At 37.8% G+C, this 17,545-nt stretch overlaps 2 protein-coding genes across 8 annotated transcripts; both read left to right on the forward strand.

Annotated features, from left to right (window-relative positions):
• The first annotated feature begins 590 nt into the window (after positions 1–590).
• Positions 591–2,483, forward strand: higd1a (HIG1 hypoxia inducible domain family, member 1A). Its single transcript, XM_026375201.1, has 4 exons — positions 591–739; positions 1,159–1,233; positions 1,417–1,551; positions 1,740–2,483. The coding sequence occupies exons 2-4, from the start codon at positions 1,164–1,166 to the stop codon at positions 1,811–1,813; spliced, it is 279 nt and encodes a 92-aa protein (XP_026230986.1). The 5' UTR covers positions 591–739; positions 1,159–1,163; the 3' UTR covers positions 1,814–2,483.
• Positions 2,484–5,739: 3,256 nt separating this feature from the next.
• ccdc13 (coiled-coil domain containing 13) lies at positions 5,740–13,114 on the forward strand. Of its 7 annotated transcripts, none has more exons than XM_026373689.1 (16): positions 5,740–5,779; positions 5,890–5,992; positions 6,294–6,475; positions 6,652–6,800; positions 6,878–7,020; positions 7,176–7,253; positions 7,345–7,458; positions 7,542–7,646; positions 7,726–7,896; positions 7,986–8,162; positions 8,475–8,675; positions 8,852–8,952; positions 9,215–9,277; positions 9,398–9,526; positions 10,370–10,480; positions 10,644–13,114. In XM_026373689.1, the coding sequence occupies exons 3-16, from the start codon at positions 6,297–6,299 to the stop codon at positions 10,738–10,740; spliced, it is 1,818 nt and encodes a 605-aa protein (XP_026229474.1). In that variant the 5' UTR covers positions 5,740–5,779; positions 5,890–5,992; positions 6,294–6,296; the 3' UTR covers positions 10,741–13,114. The 7 variants fall into 7 exon arrangements, 6 of the variants coding, with proteins under 6 accessions (XP_026229474.1, XP_026229469.1, XP_026229471.1 ...); XR_003299700.1 differs by lacking the exon at positions 5,740–5,779 and having other exon boundaries at positions 5,811–5,992; positions 10,644–12,238; positions 12,900–13,114; XM_026373684.1 differs by lacking the exon at positions 5,740–5,779 and having other exon boundaries at positions 5,811–5,992.
• Positions 13,115–17,545: the final 4,431 nt, after the last annotated feature.

Raw genomic sequence — 17,545 nt, forward strand, 5'->3', positions numbered from 1 at the left:
CCATGGTTACTGCACGTTAGCAAGAAATTCCATCTCAGAGAGTCGCGGGTGAAGCAAGATGATTCACCTCCACCTGCCACCTCCCTCAGATTACATAAGTCATATTGCGTCATTTTAATACGTTTGCACGCTGATAGTTAAACACTGACGCTGAGATGAACACTGCTGGCTGTCACATAAAGAGCGAGAAGCAACGTGCGATATTTAGAGTTTGAACTGCAACGTGACGACAACATTAGCATTCTCGCTTTCATTGTCAAACACTAATCGCTCTTGGAGTCCGATTATCATCTCACATTCGTTTCCTAATCTCTGCTGTTGCTGTACAGTAAGAGTGAATTGTATAACCGGTGCTGCGTTCACAACACATCGGAGAAATTAAAATCGCGCTTTGTGATTTAATAACATTAACTTTATTTGGAACAATACGTAGCCTACTGTTACAAGTGACAGCTCCCGGCTGAGTTCACATGAGGGCTAGATATAACAGAAGCCATAACTTAAAAAAAAAAACTGGAGCTCGTTTTCGAGGCGCATGTCATGGCTAACATGTTCTCCTACGATGTGAACACAACTGTGAAAAACTGCTGATGTCATACCTGCGTGCGCTGGTACTGACGTCACGGGTCGTGCCGGGTCTGTACTTACTTCCTCCCTTCATTACGAACCATCTGCGACTGAAGCCTCACAGTTTCTTTCTTTAGCAGGCAGTTGACTCTCAGACACCATCCTTAAACAGGTAAGATGAAATCTACTACGACGTAATGGAAATGGAAATGTTGCGCAACATCAGCGTTAAAACTGAATGCTCTCCTGGGATTGTTTTATATTCTCTCTAATGCTCTTTGGCCCTTGATCAAAATAACCACTTCAGCAGGCCCGGTCTCTAATTTGTGTTTCATCACGGCATAATGTTTATTGTGTGCTGTAACAAGCAGGAGAAGTAGAGTTAGGAAGGGCTGTGAAAGGATGCCCTTCATGCGTAACCTCTAAGCAGTTCATGTGGCTTTAACATTAGCTTTGAACAGCTAGCAGCTTGAACAGCATTCAAAACAAAAATGGCTCCCCTCCTGCGATCATCACGTTGTTTTGGAAATGCCATTACCTGTGCGAATAAATGTTTTAATAATTATTATTATTTATTTGTTTTTTTTTTAGTCAGGATGTCTGCTTATGATCAGAATGAGTCCAAGTTCATAAGAAAGGCAAAGGAGAATCCATTTGTCCCACTGGGTGAGTGAGTGCACTGTGTTCCCCACATCACATAATGAAGAAAGAGTTGACTCAATTTAAGTTCTGTTATCTGTTTCTGTTATCTAAAATCCATATTTGTTTTTGCCAAACCCACAATTACAGCCTGATTGTGATGCAGCAAGTCATCCATGCTAATTGATGTGTCTGTTTTGCTGTTTGAAGGGATGGCTGGATTCTTTGCCATTGTTGGGTACAGGCTGATGAAAATGAAAAGCCGGGGAGACACAAAAATGTCGGTGCATCTCATCCACATGCGTGTGGCCGCTCAGGGCTTTGTGGTCGGAGCCATGACTCTTGGTGGGTGGTGTCCAGTTTTTCTTTTTTTTATTGACAGGCTGGAGGTTTGTGTGTGTTGAACAAGTCACAGGTGTTTAGGGCTAAAACTATTGCCGCTGTATTTTGCATGGTTAGATTAATACAAGAGCGTGCAGCCATTTTTAAATTGCTGCCATGCAACTTATTGCTCTGTTTCTTTTGTTTTTTAGGAGTGGTGTATTCAATGTACAGACAGTACTTTGGGAAACCCACAGAAGAACAGAAAGCGGTGGAGCACAAGTGACCTTGGATTCTTACACCAATATTTTATCTTCCTTAATATCGCCTCATATTAAGGTGTGTGTGTAGAGAATTTATATTTGCAGATGTGTAATGTCTCTAAATGTACTGTAGCACATAATTTCAAAACCGTCAAGCTACTTCTAGGTCTAACAAACACCAATGGCAGGTACTCTGGCCACTTCTTCTTATCAACTGATGTCATTTTATTTGCCAAATCAAATATTTGTGTACCTTGGCTTGTCTTTTTGAAATGGGCATCCTAGGGCATATGGGCCATCTCAAGCAAGGCTTTCACAACACTTGGATAACAGACAAGGCATGACTTCATTTTCTTATTATTTTAACAATGAGAACACAGTTGGTTCATTCATTAGGTTTGTACAAATTAATTGCAAAGTTCTAGTCCTTTGTCACAATATTGTGATGCACAGGTGTCCAGTATTTCATCACCGCAACTTCACAAGTATTTAAGGGACATAAACCAACTGAGCTATAGCTACAGACTGTAAAGTAACCTATAGAATATTATCATATAGCCTACATTGTGATATACTTTATTAGATGTTTCGCTAAGTTATTCACAAAGTTGAGATGATTTAAAACTTTTGTGCAAGAACATGTCCTTTTGAAAATGTTTATTTTGTCCTTTTGAAAATAAATATGACCAGTTCCGAAATTGTGTCACATTTGTTTTTTGGAACGTTTCAGGGTTGCATTAAAATATATATATGTTATATATATTATATTATAGTCTTTTGTACCATGCACTGACTGCTAGTTTACTTACTAAGTTCTTCTACTGCAGCTAAAATGAATGCAGTTTAACAGAACAGTCCACAGGTCTGTGTAAATAAGAAACATTTGCCAGTACAAGAATTCATACATCATTAAATACAGATTATAAAGTTTTCTAAACAAAACTGAACATTACTGCATTCATAAAGCTGAGATTTATTACAGGATAATTTACTTTCACCACCTAATGAGATGCTAGTTGGTGCATTAATGTGCAATAAGAAATAATAATATATGTTAAATCAAACCTTACTTCTACCTCTAGATAAATGGAAGACATTTACTCCTCCCTTTATAGTACCTTGGCATGTGTCTTAGCAATAAAACAATTTTACAATTTTGAACATTACCCTTCTACTCCTATCAAATAAAACTGCTCTGTAACTGATACATCAATGTTTAATGCATTTAAATACTGTCATACTGTCCCACCCTAAACCAGTACAATCCAGTGAACATGTTAAATCTGTTTGACAAGATGCTCCAAAATGCTGTGTCACCGTTACTTTTAATAAGTGCTTCTCACAACAGAGAACACCAGTAGATTCAGTACATATTATGTAACTTGCATGTAGTGCCTCAGGTTACTTGGTGCACCACGCAAAAATGCAAGTACAGACACCACGACACGTAGCTCTCTAATTAGTATAAACAACACCACAGATCAGTGTATGTAAGCATGACTTTGCAACTATTCTCGAGGTTTGGGAACATGCAGAGGTAACTGTCGAGGGTGTTTTGGAAATGGAGTTCATTTGTTCATTTGAGAGTTGCTACTACTCAGGAGAACAGAAAAATCAAAAAGGCCCAGATTTATTGCACGCACACTAAAGAGACATCAGTGTTCTCAGGGTTTCTAGATGCAATGCTTATATAATGTTTCAGAAAAAAAGAACCCCCTGAAAAGACTATAATAAGAAAAACTATAATAAGAAATCCTATTCTTCTAAACAATGGACTTGACCTGGATAATTACTGCAGTGACTAATATGTTTCAACTGACTACCTTGATGCACCTAATGAGCAGGTTTCTTCACCCAGTAGATTTGATGGATATAATAAAAACTTGGGGGGTGACTTATGTTGGTTCTGATTTAATGTCAGCAGTAGGATACTTCAGTATAAAACTGCATGATGGTGAGGTGATGCGGCTTCACATTAGTCTGAGATTGTAACCAACAGGTTTCTACTAAAATGGTGTGATGGCTCTGTAATAGACACAAAGGTCTGTCTTAATTTATCTGACCTCAAATATCGACCCTCAACTTTCCCTCCACAGTGTGAAATAAGCAACTTTGGGAACCGGTGTTACCCACCCAGAATGACCAACAAGTAGCTCATCCTGTCAGACTTGTCTGATGAACCTGATCTACCCAAGCAACAACAATATTTATTATCTAGTCATGATGACACGTGTGTGAGAACCACCAGGAACTGACTGTCGTCCTCGGGAGCGCACACACTCTGGCAAACATGCATCTTTCAGTTTGTGCGCGTCTACAGCTGCTTTTTAGGATCAAAGTGATAAAAATAGACGCAGCATGTTTTCCCACGGTAATGGAAAAGCGTATTTTGTGTAACTTTGGGCTCTGAAGAAATTGCAAAAACAAAAAGAAACCGCTGCAGTTTAGAGGTCATTAAAAAAAAAAAAGAAAACTTGGAATGAGATGTGAAAAACAAAGTCATTGTTGGCTCTGCACGTGCACGTTGTGCATGCCCTGTTTTGTCTAAGCTAAGTGCACACACCTACTCTGCTGTTTGTGCACATTTTAGCATTGCTGTGTTAAAGTGAAACAACAGCTGCATGTGACTATGTTTATTCTTGTTGGTACAAGTGACATGAAGGGACCTTTACCTACAGACCAAACCACCTGCATGCTCTCCAGCAGCTTTTTGGCAACGAGAAAATAGAATATTACTGCTTATACTGGTCCTATAGCGTTATTCTTTAACTGAAGAGAAGGACTAGATAGTTTATATATTATTTTAAATATAACACCCAGCTACTGAAGCTGGTAAAGTGGATTAGATATTTCATAATTGTATAAATATAGCCCACAGGAGTGAACTTTTAAACTGTCAAACTGAAGAAGAAAAAAGCTGTAAATCAGTAAAATCCCTTTCTGGTGAACTTCATTTTACTATTTCTATTTGTTTTACCTGGTACAATGGATAAGATGGTCAAAAATATTAAAAATATAACCAACAAAAGTTAAATAAATATAATCTGATGCAGGGAAAAACACTATACAACTTTGTATAATGCTGCTCAGAGGTCCTGGCAAGTTCATGAGCAGCAAAGTGCAAAAAAGCACACTGACTTATTATGATGAACGCAAAGGAGAACATTATTTTATATGTAGTGTCTGTCTGTAATGTAAGAGTCTAGATTCAGACATGCATACGTCATAAACATCATGGCGTAGGGAACCTTTACAAAGGTAGAAATGCATGTGCTGTCTCTGAAACTGCTTTGATGATGGCGCAGTTATCTCATTCATAACTAAACTGCTTAATCAAACAAGTCAATCACATTAATATCATGGCTTCTTATGTATCTCATTCTTATCTTATCATCAGATTCTGGCAGTCGCATTTTGGCACCTGGACAACTTCCGGGGTGAAAAAAAGATCTGGGATCGATTAATTAAGGGAGTTATGATGTGCCCATTTCCTGAGTTATCACAATACCTCTATTTATTACTTCTGGTAGAGGAAGAAAAGCTGTTTGTGGAGTGTTTCTCCGCCTTGTGGTCATATTGCTCAATGACAAAGGGTTGTCTTTGATTGCCATTAAAGAAAAAATAATGGGTCCTAAAGCTGTTGTTAAAGTGATATATTTTGCCAAGCATCCTTTCCACCTAATACATCACAAAGTGTGTCAGGAAAATCCCGACAACAATTAATATTATATATGTTTATTTATTTGTCAAGATGTCTCGCACCTTTTGACTTTCTTCTCCATAACTTACAACGTTTAATCCTCTAAAAGCATTAGCCAAATTAGAAAAAAAAATTTATGTGTAACACAAAAGTCCCATTCTTCAATTTAAGTGACGCTCGGCCATGACTGAACGTAGACATCGAGACTTCGTTCATAATCTCGCGAGATCTCGTCCTGAGTGCCGTTGCTGTGGATACAGGAGCGTCGCAGTTAAGGAAGCTGCTCCAGGTCTTCACACTTGTTGTCATTTAGCGTGATGCCGTGCAAAAAAAACTCCCTAATTTATTTACAGATGTGGTATTTGGATAAATGACAGGTGAAGTATTTTCTCTTTACAGCCTTGACGTAGTAGGGACAAGGGCTGGAGTTGTGAGAGTGTACTCTTTCAAGGCAAACACACGATCGGAAACGTCAACGTTATCTTGCTCTGGTAAATTTACAGTAAGTGTGTTTGTGTGTTGAGACTTAGTGTATTGTTATATTCTGTAAAAGTTTAAAGGTTACATCGTTAAGTGCCTTGAGATGACTTTTGTTGTGATTTGGCTGCATAGAAAAGAACTGAATTGAATAGATTTGGGTGTAATTGACGTATAAACAGCCTGCTAGCTACTTTATGAGGAGGGTGATTTGTATTGCTCCTGTTTCCACCATGTTGAGCACAAAGTTAGGACCTTTTTTTAAAGAAGCTGGCTTTTGAAAAAATAGATATGGTGAATACTTTCTTCTTGTATGTATGTAATAGATCATGGAGCATGATGATGGACTGAATGATTTGCGGCTTCAGTTTCAAGCTCTGCAAAAGCAACAGGAGAAGAGAAAACTGGAAAGAAAAAAGCAGAAAGATCCAGATAAGCATAATGACAGTGCTGAAGATGATTTGGGATTATCTAAACAAGGCCTTCTGGTAGACAATCCTGAAGACAGGTGAGAAATGTGTTGTTCTCAGTGACTTAAATTGAGAAAAACTAATATAAAGAGGGAAATATGAATCATCAATCATTAGAATCAATTTTACATAAATAATCTTGTTGAACAAAAGACAATGGTGGTTTTAACTTGCAACGACTCATTTAATCATTTCTCGTCTTATTTATCTGAAGACTGCTGCAGAATGAGAATCAGATTTTGCTAGACCAGCTGAGAGAGCTAAAGGATGAAAATGGTCGTCTCTTCAAACTTCTGAGCGAAAAGGATTTTGAAATTAAACACTTGAGGAAGAAAAGAGAACAAGAAAGACTGGCCTTAGCAGGTACTATATAACACGAAAATTGCCCTGAAGTGCTATATAAACCAGCTCCCTCACGACTCCTCCACTCATCTGTTCAGGTACATCGGGCTTGGCAGGAGATGTAGCAGCCACAAAGATAGTTGAGTTGTCTAAGAAGAATAGAGAACTAACTGTTGAAGTCGAGCGAGAAAAGGTTAAGTCCAAGCAAAGCAGCAACAGGATCAAAGAGCTTGAGAAAGAGGTAACAACATTTTGAGAAATGTAATTTACTTTGATGCAGGTTCATCATTTCAGCATGTGATAATTAGTTTTGAAGTATACATTGTTTAAGCACATGTTTCTTATATTTGTGGAATAATATAACCTATTTCATTAATTTTGTCATTCTTTCTATAGCTGCAGTCAGCTTTGGTGTACTCACCACATGGGCATGATGGAAAGTCACAGCATAAGAGGTCATCTGAGGACAGTGAGGTAATTATTGATGTGAAAATCGTCCTCAAGGCTATTTGTTTTTATTTTTATAACTTGAACTGATGACAACTCAGTCTGTTCACAAACACAGGAAAGTCCACTGGTGAAATCGCTGCATGAGAAATTATCTGCTGCCCAGCTGAAAGTGACTGAGTATCGCAATCAGGTTCAGTCTATAAAACAGGAGTTGAAAGTAGCTCAGAAGGTAGTAACTTTCTTTTTTCATGCTCACACCTAATCATCTGTGACCTATGTATTCTAAAATATGAACTACTGCTGCTGTTGCAGGTTTTGATCAGTGAGGTAGGAGAGGAAGTCAACCTACAGCAACTATTGAGCAGCCCAGGAGGCTTTAGAGGTCGTTCTCAGCAGATACTGGCTCTTCAGACAAGGGTAAGCTGAATTAAAGTGACAGAGTTCTTATAGAGTTAATAAATTCAGCATAAAAAAAGAATTTAGCTTTGGACAACAGGTGCGGGACCTTGAGCAGCAGCTCATCCAAACAACTCAGCGAAGACAGTCAAGTGTCCTAAGTGTAGAGGAAGAGTTCCTGGGCATGGGGGGGCTTCAGAAAACCCCTCCTCGTGATAGGAACGTCAGCTATATTCGCAGCATTGAGAAAGAGAAAAGGGAAGCATTTGAGGTATGTATGCATTCATTTAAAATGGTGTTTACCTCATTGAAATGTCATTGTAATTATAAATGCCCTGCTCTTTATCCCCAACTGCTCAGAGGATGTCAGCTGACTATGAGGCCATCCTAAAAGACCATGAGGATGTGAAGAAAAAACTGGAAGCTGCTAAAGCCAGAAACAAATCTCTGTCTGCTGAAATGAAAACTCTGAAGGTCCAGATTTCTACCCTACTGGAAAAGGGGAAACATGATGATGAGCTTGTGGATGCTCTGCTGGTAAGGACTTAATTAATAATAAAGACATATTGTATCTGCTTTTATATCAGGAAATAAGACATTGTACATTTTACAGCACATCTTTATGTAACAGTAGAAACGTGTATTATTGTTGCTCTGCTCTGTGAACAAATAACATGATTAAAACTTATTGACAGTTTTTGTTTTTCTTAATCACATTGTAAGTTAAATTAAGGTAAAAAAAACAAGAAAGGTTCTTTTGTGATGAGACCATGCTGACACTATTACTGACACTATTACTGTGTTGTTCTCACATCAATACTTGTTCCTAATTTAATCTTCTTCTGTCAGAAACAGCAGACCCAGATGCAGGAGGTGTTGAGGCGGCTCAGCCAACAGCAGAACATACAGAGCAAGGAGAACCAGCAGAGCCCCAGACAACAGCTAAGCAGGGAGTCTTCAGAGAACAGTGTTCTCATCCAGAGTCTTAAGAAGGTGGTTGCTGAGAAGGAGGCAAAAATCAAACAGCTAGAAGAGGAACTTTCTCTTAAGGTAATAGAAGCAAACATACAGTTACATTTTACTTCTTAGCAAACAGTATTAAACTGTATCAACTGTAAAAGTTATGTAATGCTGGATCATTCACTCAATACCTTCGTATAGTGTCACAGATTCACTGTACTGGCTTATCTGCTGTACCATTAAAAAGCTGTTTACACCCCATACAGGAAGATGGCGTGGAAAGACAGTCCAGCCTAAAGACAACCATTGGCAGTTCAGGATTTCCCCCTGAAGAGGGAGACATTACCAAGCAAACAAGGTCTTCAGGGTACGTATGCTAATGATAATCATGCTGAATGATCATTTGATTATAAATGTTTGTAGTTTGCTTTAATGGAATTAGTCATTAAAACTGCAGATCTTGTATTTAAATCTTTAATAATCATCTCTGCTGTTACAATAACACCGTGTTCTAAGACTTATTGTCTGGCAAAAACAGGGTTAATAATTAACTTTTTATAATGAGGATATTCATGTAGTTTGATGTCACACAGCTTTATTAGTGTGTTCTGTCACAAATCCTTTTCCAGTTCAATTTCTAAATTTGGTCATAAACTGGTGCTGCCTGCTGTGGGAAGTAGTATAGAATTCAAGTAAGTGGACATAGAGCTGCTCTAACTTTATCCTGATATAATGTTAGTCATTTATTTATGTGCAGCTGTGAAGTAAATAAAAACAAAAATAGTTTTAATGTTATATCTTTATATTCTCAGGAGTTCGAGTACTTCATGTCCACAGTGTTCAGCTGACGTCAGTGCACTCATGACCCAGTGTAATGAATATAAAATCCTCAGTGAGGAGAAGGACAGACTTCTTGAGCGGGTCAACATCCTACAGACAAAGTAATATACACAATATATTATTTTTTGTTATTGCCATTGTTTTGCTGTAGATGTTTTTTATGTTTTTTTTATTGCTCCTCATTTTCTCAGTGTTGGTTGAATTCACATCTTGGAGAAATGGGAATCTAAAGATATCACTTTGTCTGTAGCTCAGGTTTTATTGATTCTGACAAGAAAAACAGGTAAACTTTATACTTAGTTAGTATCATATAATTTCAGTGTTGTCAGTGGCTTGTAAAACTTTGCCACAACACGAGCATTATGGCACTTTAGTATGAGATAAGGCAGTACACTCAGAGTTTGTTTGCAGTTATAGTTTGCAGTGCTTTAGTGATTCACACAAGGAGCACTGGATCTTTTAGGATTTTTGACATGATTTGCAATTCTGAGATTTTTGTGCATCACAATAATCAAAATCTCCTTTTCTCAAAAGCTGTGAGGGAACACTACATAAAACATTCTGTTACTTTGAAGTCCATTTTACATGCCGGTGTTAAGGCCATGGACACCTATTATTGCTCTCTGAACATTAAGTGTTTCCACGAGTTCTTATTGTTAATTTTTTTTTAAGTTATTTAGTTATTTATTTAAAAGATCTTGACTAAAGGATGCATTTCCCAGGTTATTTTTTAGTTTTCATGCTAAACTCTGTTATTACAACATTTTACTACTGCTAAAATTCTAAACCAAACATTACATGTATTAGGAGTCAAAGAGAACTAACTCAAAGCTGAACAGTAATTCAGTTATTGTGTACATATTTATGTATCTGTATCCATCTGAAGCTTCATTAGTCTATCTGTATAGTGTTGCTCAGTGATTTCCTTTGTTTGAATCTTCCAGAGAGAAAGAATTGAACCACAGGTGTTTAGAGGCAGAACAGAAGTACCAGGAGGAGCGCCGCAGGACAGTAAACCTGGAGCTGCAGCTGGAGAAGACAAATTTAGATTCAAAGTAAACATTGTGCAAGCAACAAGGGTAGAACTGGTGTACCAAGTCTTAGTGACAGCATCATCTGACACTGTCAAGCACATTTCTGTGTTTGCTTTTTTTTTTAAAAATGCTCTGACCTATCTGTTCCTCCCTTATCTGTCTGTTTGTGGCTGTCACAACTCAGTCCCTCAGGAGCAGTACCCAACATCACTAGTGGACAGGAACCTAAGCAACAGGAACTTTCCACACACAAACATCATCTTTTACAACAAGTTGGATGACATTTGTAAACATTTCATTTCTAACTCCGACAGCACTGTGGGTGTCTTGAACAGGTTCCGAAGATAAGTAAGATTTTTGTTTTTCCAACTGTAGGTTTTACACCAGCTGACAGAAATAATGATGCACCGCAGCAGAAACACTGCCTATGGACAGCGCTTGTTCTAACCGTCATGGGAGGGCTGAATGTTCATATTGCTCTTAAATGTAGTCTCCTGGATGGTCACTCAGCTGGAGGTAACAGACGTGCCGAGGGCACCACTAAAGAGCACTCTCCACCACGAACCTGCAGCTCTGCAGTGACGAGATGAGAGAAGTCAAGCATGTTTTCCTGCAGGGTCTGTGACAGCCGAGACAAGACACTAACCAGGGGAACTGGCTGGTCCCTGCTCAACCTCACGTCCAACTGAACCCCACCTTCTCCTGTCACATGTGACGAACAGCAGCCTGCAGGAAACAGGCTGTCTTCTTCTGCCACACAAACCCTATTTGGATCTCTGTCTTTTTCTCCGATTGGACCTTCAAAGAGTTTGTGCATTTGGGTGACCTCAGTTTAGCCACTTGATTACTTTGAGTAAAAGAACTTTCAGCTTTACCCTGATGGCATCAGACAAGTGTTCCCACTGATTGCAGAAATGTTTGACGTTAATAGGATCTCTCCCCCCTGGTTTTGTATCTGGTCTGCTTGTTTTATAAATGTCACTGTCACACTTTATTAAATCAATGTATGTCTTTTTGTCCACTAGCAACCTTAAGTGCAGTCCAGGTGTAGAGAGAAAACAAATGTCTGTTTTTGAAAAATGGTTTTATAAATGAATGACAAATCCAATTCAATCAATGAAGATGGAACAAAATCTTCACCAAAATGTTTTGAATATATTGTTTACCTTCATAGCTTTAACCAAGCTTGCAGTTATGTTTGGCATCAAATGGTTGTACATAAATGTGTGGTAGCAAACACCTCAGTTAAGCTCCCAAAAGTGTTAATATTCCTTCTAAATATTACTGCTAATCATTTCTGACTTGAAACCAGCTATGTGGGAATAGTGGTTGAAAATGAATTCAAACCCATGTTGCACCAACTCACACTGTAATCTTCCATATATTCCCCAGAGCATGTCACACATATGTACAGCATTTGATCTTAGACTACTCATTCAGTGGTTGTGTGGATATGCATTGATTGGTGGGAGGGGCCCCATATTCATACTAAGGTCCAAGTTATTTTCTTCCTATGTAGCCAAAAGGATTTCAGCAGTAACCTCCCTCCTTCTCCTTCCTCTCCACATCACGCTTAATTTAAAACCATGGCTGAGTTAGTGTGCTGCTTCAAATACCGCACTGTGTCTTCCAGGACCCTGTGGGAGATTGGCAGGTCCCCATTGGACTGAGCGAGAAAGTGCCACAAGACAAAAATATCAGAGTTTGGACATGATGAAGAAAGCCTTTATGCTCGTAGTTACAAAAAACAGCTTGTGTTGAATACCTCCTGGATAGAAGGTGAGGCACTCTTTAATGTAAGAGAGGGAGATGTGTCAATGGAGGAACAGAGGAGATACCATAAGCCTTATGTGTACATGACCTGCACTTTGACAAATATGTATCAAATGCAGCAATGTGCGTCAGAAAGGATGTTGGTGGAGCAAATACTTGTCACGGTCCATACCTGCATCCGATTCCAGGGAAAATGTTTAACTTAATAATTTCTTATTTTAATTTGCCGTAACACAGCTTCTCATAAAAAACAAGTCAGATGTAAGCATATAGTGTGGAATATTTTTCCAGTTTAATCTGAAGTTAGTTTTTTTTTTGTAAACATGCGGTACTTGATAGAAACAAGGCCAATATTTAATTGAATTCAAATTTATTGCTGTTTAACACTCATGTCACTAATATCCAGTGTCATTAATAATTAATATGACTTCTCCTGTTGACCTCGGCCATTAAAGAGTGTCATCACTTTCAAATAAATTACACTTCACCAAACAATTTTAATATTGTTTTATGTAGCTGTATTACGCAGAAAGGTGTAGATTTATTCCAAAATGCCCAATAACCCACCAAACCAAACACAAACTTATGTAAACACAGCATACGTAAACAGCCTGACCTATTTGTCATTCCAGGTTTGAATGACTCCTTTCTCCGTCCTTCTCCTCAGAGGTATTCCCTCGTTCTGGACCAATGCTTCCTGCAGACCATTGACTGCATCCAGAAACTAAAGTAAATAGTGGAGCTGTGAACGCAGAGGTTAAAGTTAGACATCGCTATATGAGGGATCTGTGAACTTTACTCAGGCCAGAAAACGGTTTGTGCCTCTATGAGTCCATTCATCTTGTGGTACCTCTCATTTACATGTAATGGAAAGAAAATAAACAGTGGAATCCTAATGTGCTCATTTACAGTAAGGAGAACTACAATAATAACCTTTTACCTTTACTAAGACAGTGGTGAAGCAATGCTGTCAGCTAATTTGCATTGCTGAAATCAAATCAAATGCAACAAGATGAGTAAAATTGCTTCCGACATTGATATCTAAAATTAAGTATGGAGGCGTTCACAACAGTCATCCATAATTTATAGTGATGTGTGGATGATGCGAGCTCTGCCTACAGATTATCTGATCTTGATTTTGATCTGTGCCTCTTGGCCTCTTGTTTAAAACTTTTGAAGTTGTGTTTGGTCATTTTCTTATCTGTGCTTGTAGTTTCCCAATACATATGTTCTGGTGCAGCGAGGCACCATGTCAATATTGCATGCCATTTTTCTTCAGTAGTTTTGGGAAATTTTGTTTATTTTAGTAAGTTTAAATACGAGTGAATTCACTAGATGGCAGTGTGGTTAATCATGTACTGCTTATCAACCACTTTTGTTATGCATTGATGCAACTTAGAGCTGGAAATTGTAATTACACACACATTTTTTCATATGCATAATCTGCTATGAACAGCAGTGCGCATATACGTACACATGCATGTATTCAATGCAGCACACGTTAATTGCCATTATAATGGCCCCATTGTAATGCAGTAGCTCTGTCCTTACAGAGATCTGTATTTAGCAAAGCAGAAATAGATATATATTGTTCTATACATCAATGTAATATAATAGATATCTAATATACAGTATATATCCTCACAGTACAGCATTACTGACACTGTAAGATGTTTAGTATAAAGGCACAGAGAGTTAAGTCAGTCTGAGATGGTGACAGCTTTACTTAGAAAACCTGTAGACAAAATGTACCCCACAGTCTATGCCCCTCACGCACTGCCACTAAAGACTGATTTTCTTCCCCAATCACTGTAGTAACCTAGCTGTCAGTCTTGACTCGTGACTTGCCCTCATCTCACCCCCCACTCCCAATAGTCGAACAGTTTTCACACTCTAAATTGAATTGCTCTTCATGTTCTGTCAAACTCGGAAACAATCGATTTCGTTTTTCAACATTCTGCCTCACAGCTGAATAAAAGAAAAAGCTGCTTTGTTCTAATTGAATATCCAGACTGGTGACATTGTTCCAACGTTAACATACCTAAAAACATTAACGAAGAAAGACAGACAGAATGTATTGATTCATACAACGTATATATTTCTTTATAGCTAACATGAAATGAAAATGTTCTAGAGTTGGAAATATGAACCATCAGATGTATCATGTGTTTGCATTATCACTGGTGCAAATATCCCTAATACTGCAGCAAGCTGACATATAAAATCTTTGTCGCTGACTGCAGCTGCAAGAGGAGCAGTAACAGGGAGTTAAGTTAAGGAAGTTTCTACAAGCATGCCAAGACAATGGAACTGACATTTTGCTCACAAGTGCTATCATGTGCTGCCCTCTGGAGATGTGTGCATGAGCACTACTGATCACAGGCTGCTGATTTTTGTATTTTCATCTTTATCTGATAGTTCACAGTAGAGAGAGATGGAAATAATTGGGAAAAACAAAAGTGGATGGCATGCCAGCTGAGCCACCATGTTGCCCCAGGAGGTTGTCTGTTGCTGCACCCTGAAGAAGCTTAGTCATTCCTGCCTATATTTCTCCTGTAACTGCTTCCTAAAAAATAAACACAGAATGTAGTTCAGCAAAAGAAATCATCATATAGATACATTACACATTTCCAGCACATAGCAGGCATCAATGACAATAAGTGTTTCTCCTATCATCCAGACTTTAGCGCTGTGGATGGTCATAGAATGAAAAAGTCACTCAGGGTTGGAGGAGGCCTTTTGGCTCTGTGTATTGCATTCAGACAAGTAATTTGACTTCAAGTGACTCTAAATTGCCCATGCTGTAGGTGTGAATCTCTATTGGTGAGTTTCCACTGCAGGAACTTTAAGCTACAATTTCCCGTAACTAAAGTATTCCTTTGAGTAGAATTATGCTCCAATATGCTCCAATATGCATTGTGAAGGAGTGCTGTCCGTGCCTCAGGTGCAGTCAAACTCACAGAACAACACTGCTTTTTAACAAAATTCTGTTTGATAAGTATGTTTCGCAGCAGTTTTATTCATTCTAATCTCTTGTCTTGTATAACTGCACTGGAAAAAGTCAGATGAACTGATGAATATAATACAAATCATAAGCCTAATTTATTTATTAAACAAGGTAATTTTCCTCACCTGATATGAAGTGTTTACCACACACATAAGTGGATGAGTACAGAGTCCCATCATTTACATAAAGTATCCACTTTTCATCTGATCCAGTGGGCAAATGTTGCCTATTTTTCAATTTCAGATTTAACCAGGAACATGCTATAGCTTAAATTGCAAATTGTAGTTTTAATTAAACCATAACCTGGAGTTTCACCTCTAGCATGACCACGTCCTTTATAAGGAGAAACGGTTTAGATAATGGCCTTCGCTGCTAACATTAATATTTTATTTTAAAATAAATTACTTGTTATATTCAGCTGGTCTAGTGTGCCAGCCATATAATATTAGCCTACCTACTCTAGTAATTGTCGGCACCTGATTATAATACTGATTTTTGTTTATGGTCACAATAAAGTTTGGACTTTAAACCCATAGATATAGAAATATTATATTATATTCTATATTTCCTTGGTTCCATTTGGTTTCTTTGGTAAGCTAAAATTACAGTTTTAATTAAGAAACACCTCGGAATACAAAGTGTAATAAGCACAGCACCTCACTAACACCTGTGTCTCTATCACTAGTTATTGTGACTTTTAAGGAAAAAATTTAAGGAATAATTTAATTAAAGGAAATTTTGTTTATTGTAAAAAGGCTACATGGCTAGAGCCATGTAACAAATTCCAGCCAGAATTTACAAGCTGGTTTAATAATTAAGTACCATTGTCCCATTTGTGCAGTTATTTTATGATTCATACAGTTTTTTGTTCTCATTTTTTGCATTCTGTGATCGAGGGGGAATCATAAGTACATGGTAATGATACTACATTAAATAAGGTGGCGCACTCACTCAAACATTTCATTAAATGAGTGGGTTCACGAGGTGCTTCACATTTAAAATATTCCAGTTATATAAGGTGGCATGATTGACCTTGGCAAAAACAGACTGTAATAATTGTGATCAGAGGGGGGTGAATTGGCTACCTATGGTCTTCAAACTTATTCTGATTAATACAATATTATTAATAAAATGTCAAGACAAAACATTGTGATCCGACATTGCTGTTTCCTGACACTCCAATTTATTGCATTGTTAACTACCATATAACAAAAACAGAAAGCCAAGCTGAATAACAACACAATTACACAGATGTTTCTCAAATACCACCAGGTTGACTGAGAGATTTAATGACAAAAACTCAAGAAATGATGCTTTCTGCACGATTGCTAGAGTAAACAATACTGCAAAATGCCACCCACTGGACATGATCTAGCTGATGAAGCACATATATAGTGATTGCATTTAACACCCCTGATAATAGCCAATCACTAGGACCTATTTCTGAATGAGGCTGAGGAGAAGAGTTCTCATTATCATCGAAAACCCTCAGGATGAGGCTGCAGGCTGCTAGCATACGTTCCTATTAATCATCATCAGGGAAGTCACATTTGAGTATTCTTCATACTGCATACTAAGTTTATGTTCCTCAATCAATACACACAATGCATAGTGGCCTAGTTTCTATGGTGATTAATGGGTGTTTCCTAGTGTCCTTTTCTGGAAGGAAAATCACTGAACACAAGACATGTCATCAGTGTTAATTAAAGCCTCACCCAGGATCAAAATAAAGGTTGAGCAAATATAACTATAATAGAATATAAATAAATAAATAGAAATATAAATAGAATTCCTTTTTAAAAGGCCTTTTAGACCTACCCAGAGACATGAAGATGATGCTTGTAAGAAGCATCTCTCTGCAGTATGCTTAAGTAATTATTTTTTTTTACAATTGTTTAACTGATGGCCTTATGTAATCTGTAAAGTTTGAATATTTCTAACTATATAAGACACAGTATAACATGTGATGGGACTGAAAACAAAAAGTCAGACTGGCAATATGTCCTGTTGAGTAATGAAAGTGCAACACAGTAATAAATAAATATATAAATGAAAAGCCAGGAAGCATCTAGCCTGGAGCTGGACAAATGTAACATTTGCCTATCTTTACTTTCCACAGCCTCAAGTGAATCCTAATTGTGCTGTTGGATGTGTAGGACATAAAAGCTCCCCTGACAAAGGAATAATCATCTTAATAATATATTCATATTAATAATGTCTTATTGCTGTATCTACAGCTTATTTCTCTAGTTTCCAAGTAGCCATTTATGTGATGTTAGTGCTTCACTCCAGTGTTTTCTGTGGTA

This window comes from Anabas testudineus, chromosome 17, assembly GCF_900324465.2.
Source record: "Anabas testudineus chromosome 17, fAnaTes1.2, whole genome shotgun sequence".
In the NCBI taxonomy this organism is placed as follows: Eukaryota; Metazoa; Chordata; class Actinopteri; order Anabantiformes; family Anabantidae; genus Anabas; species Anabas testudineus.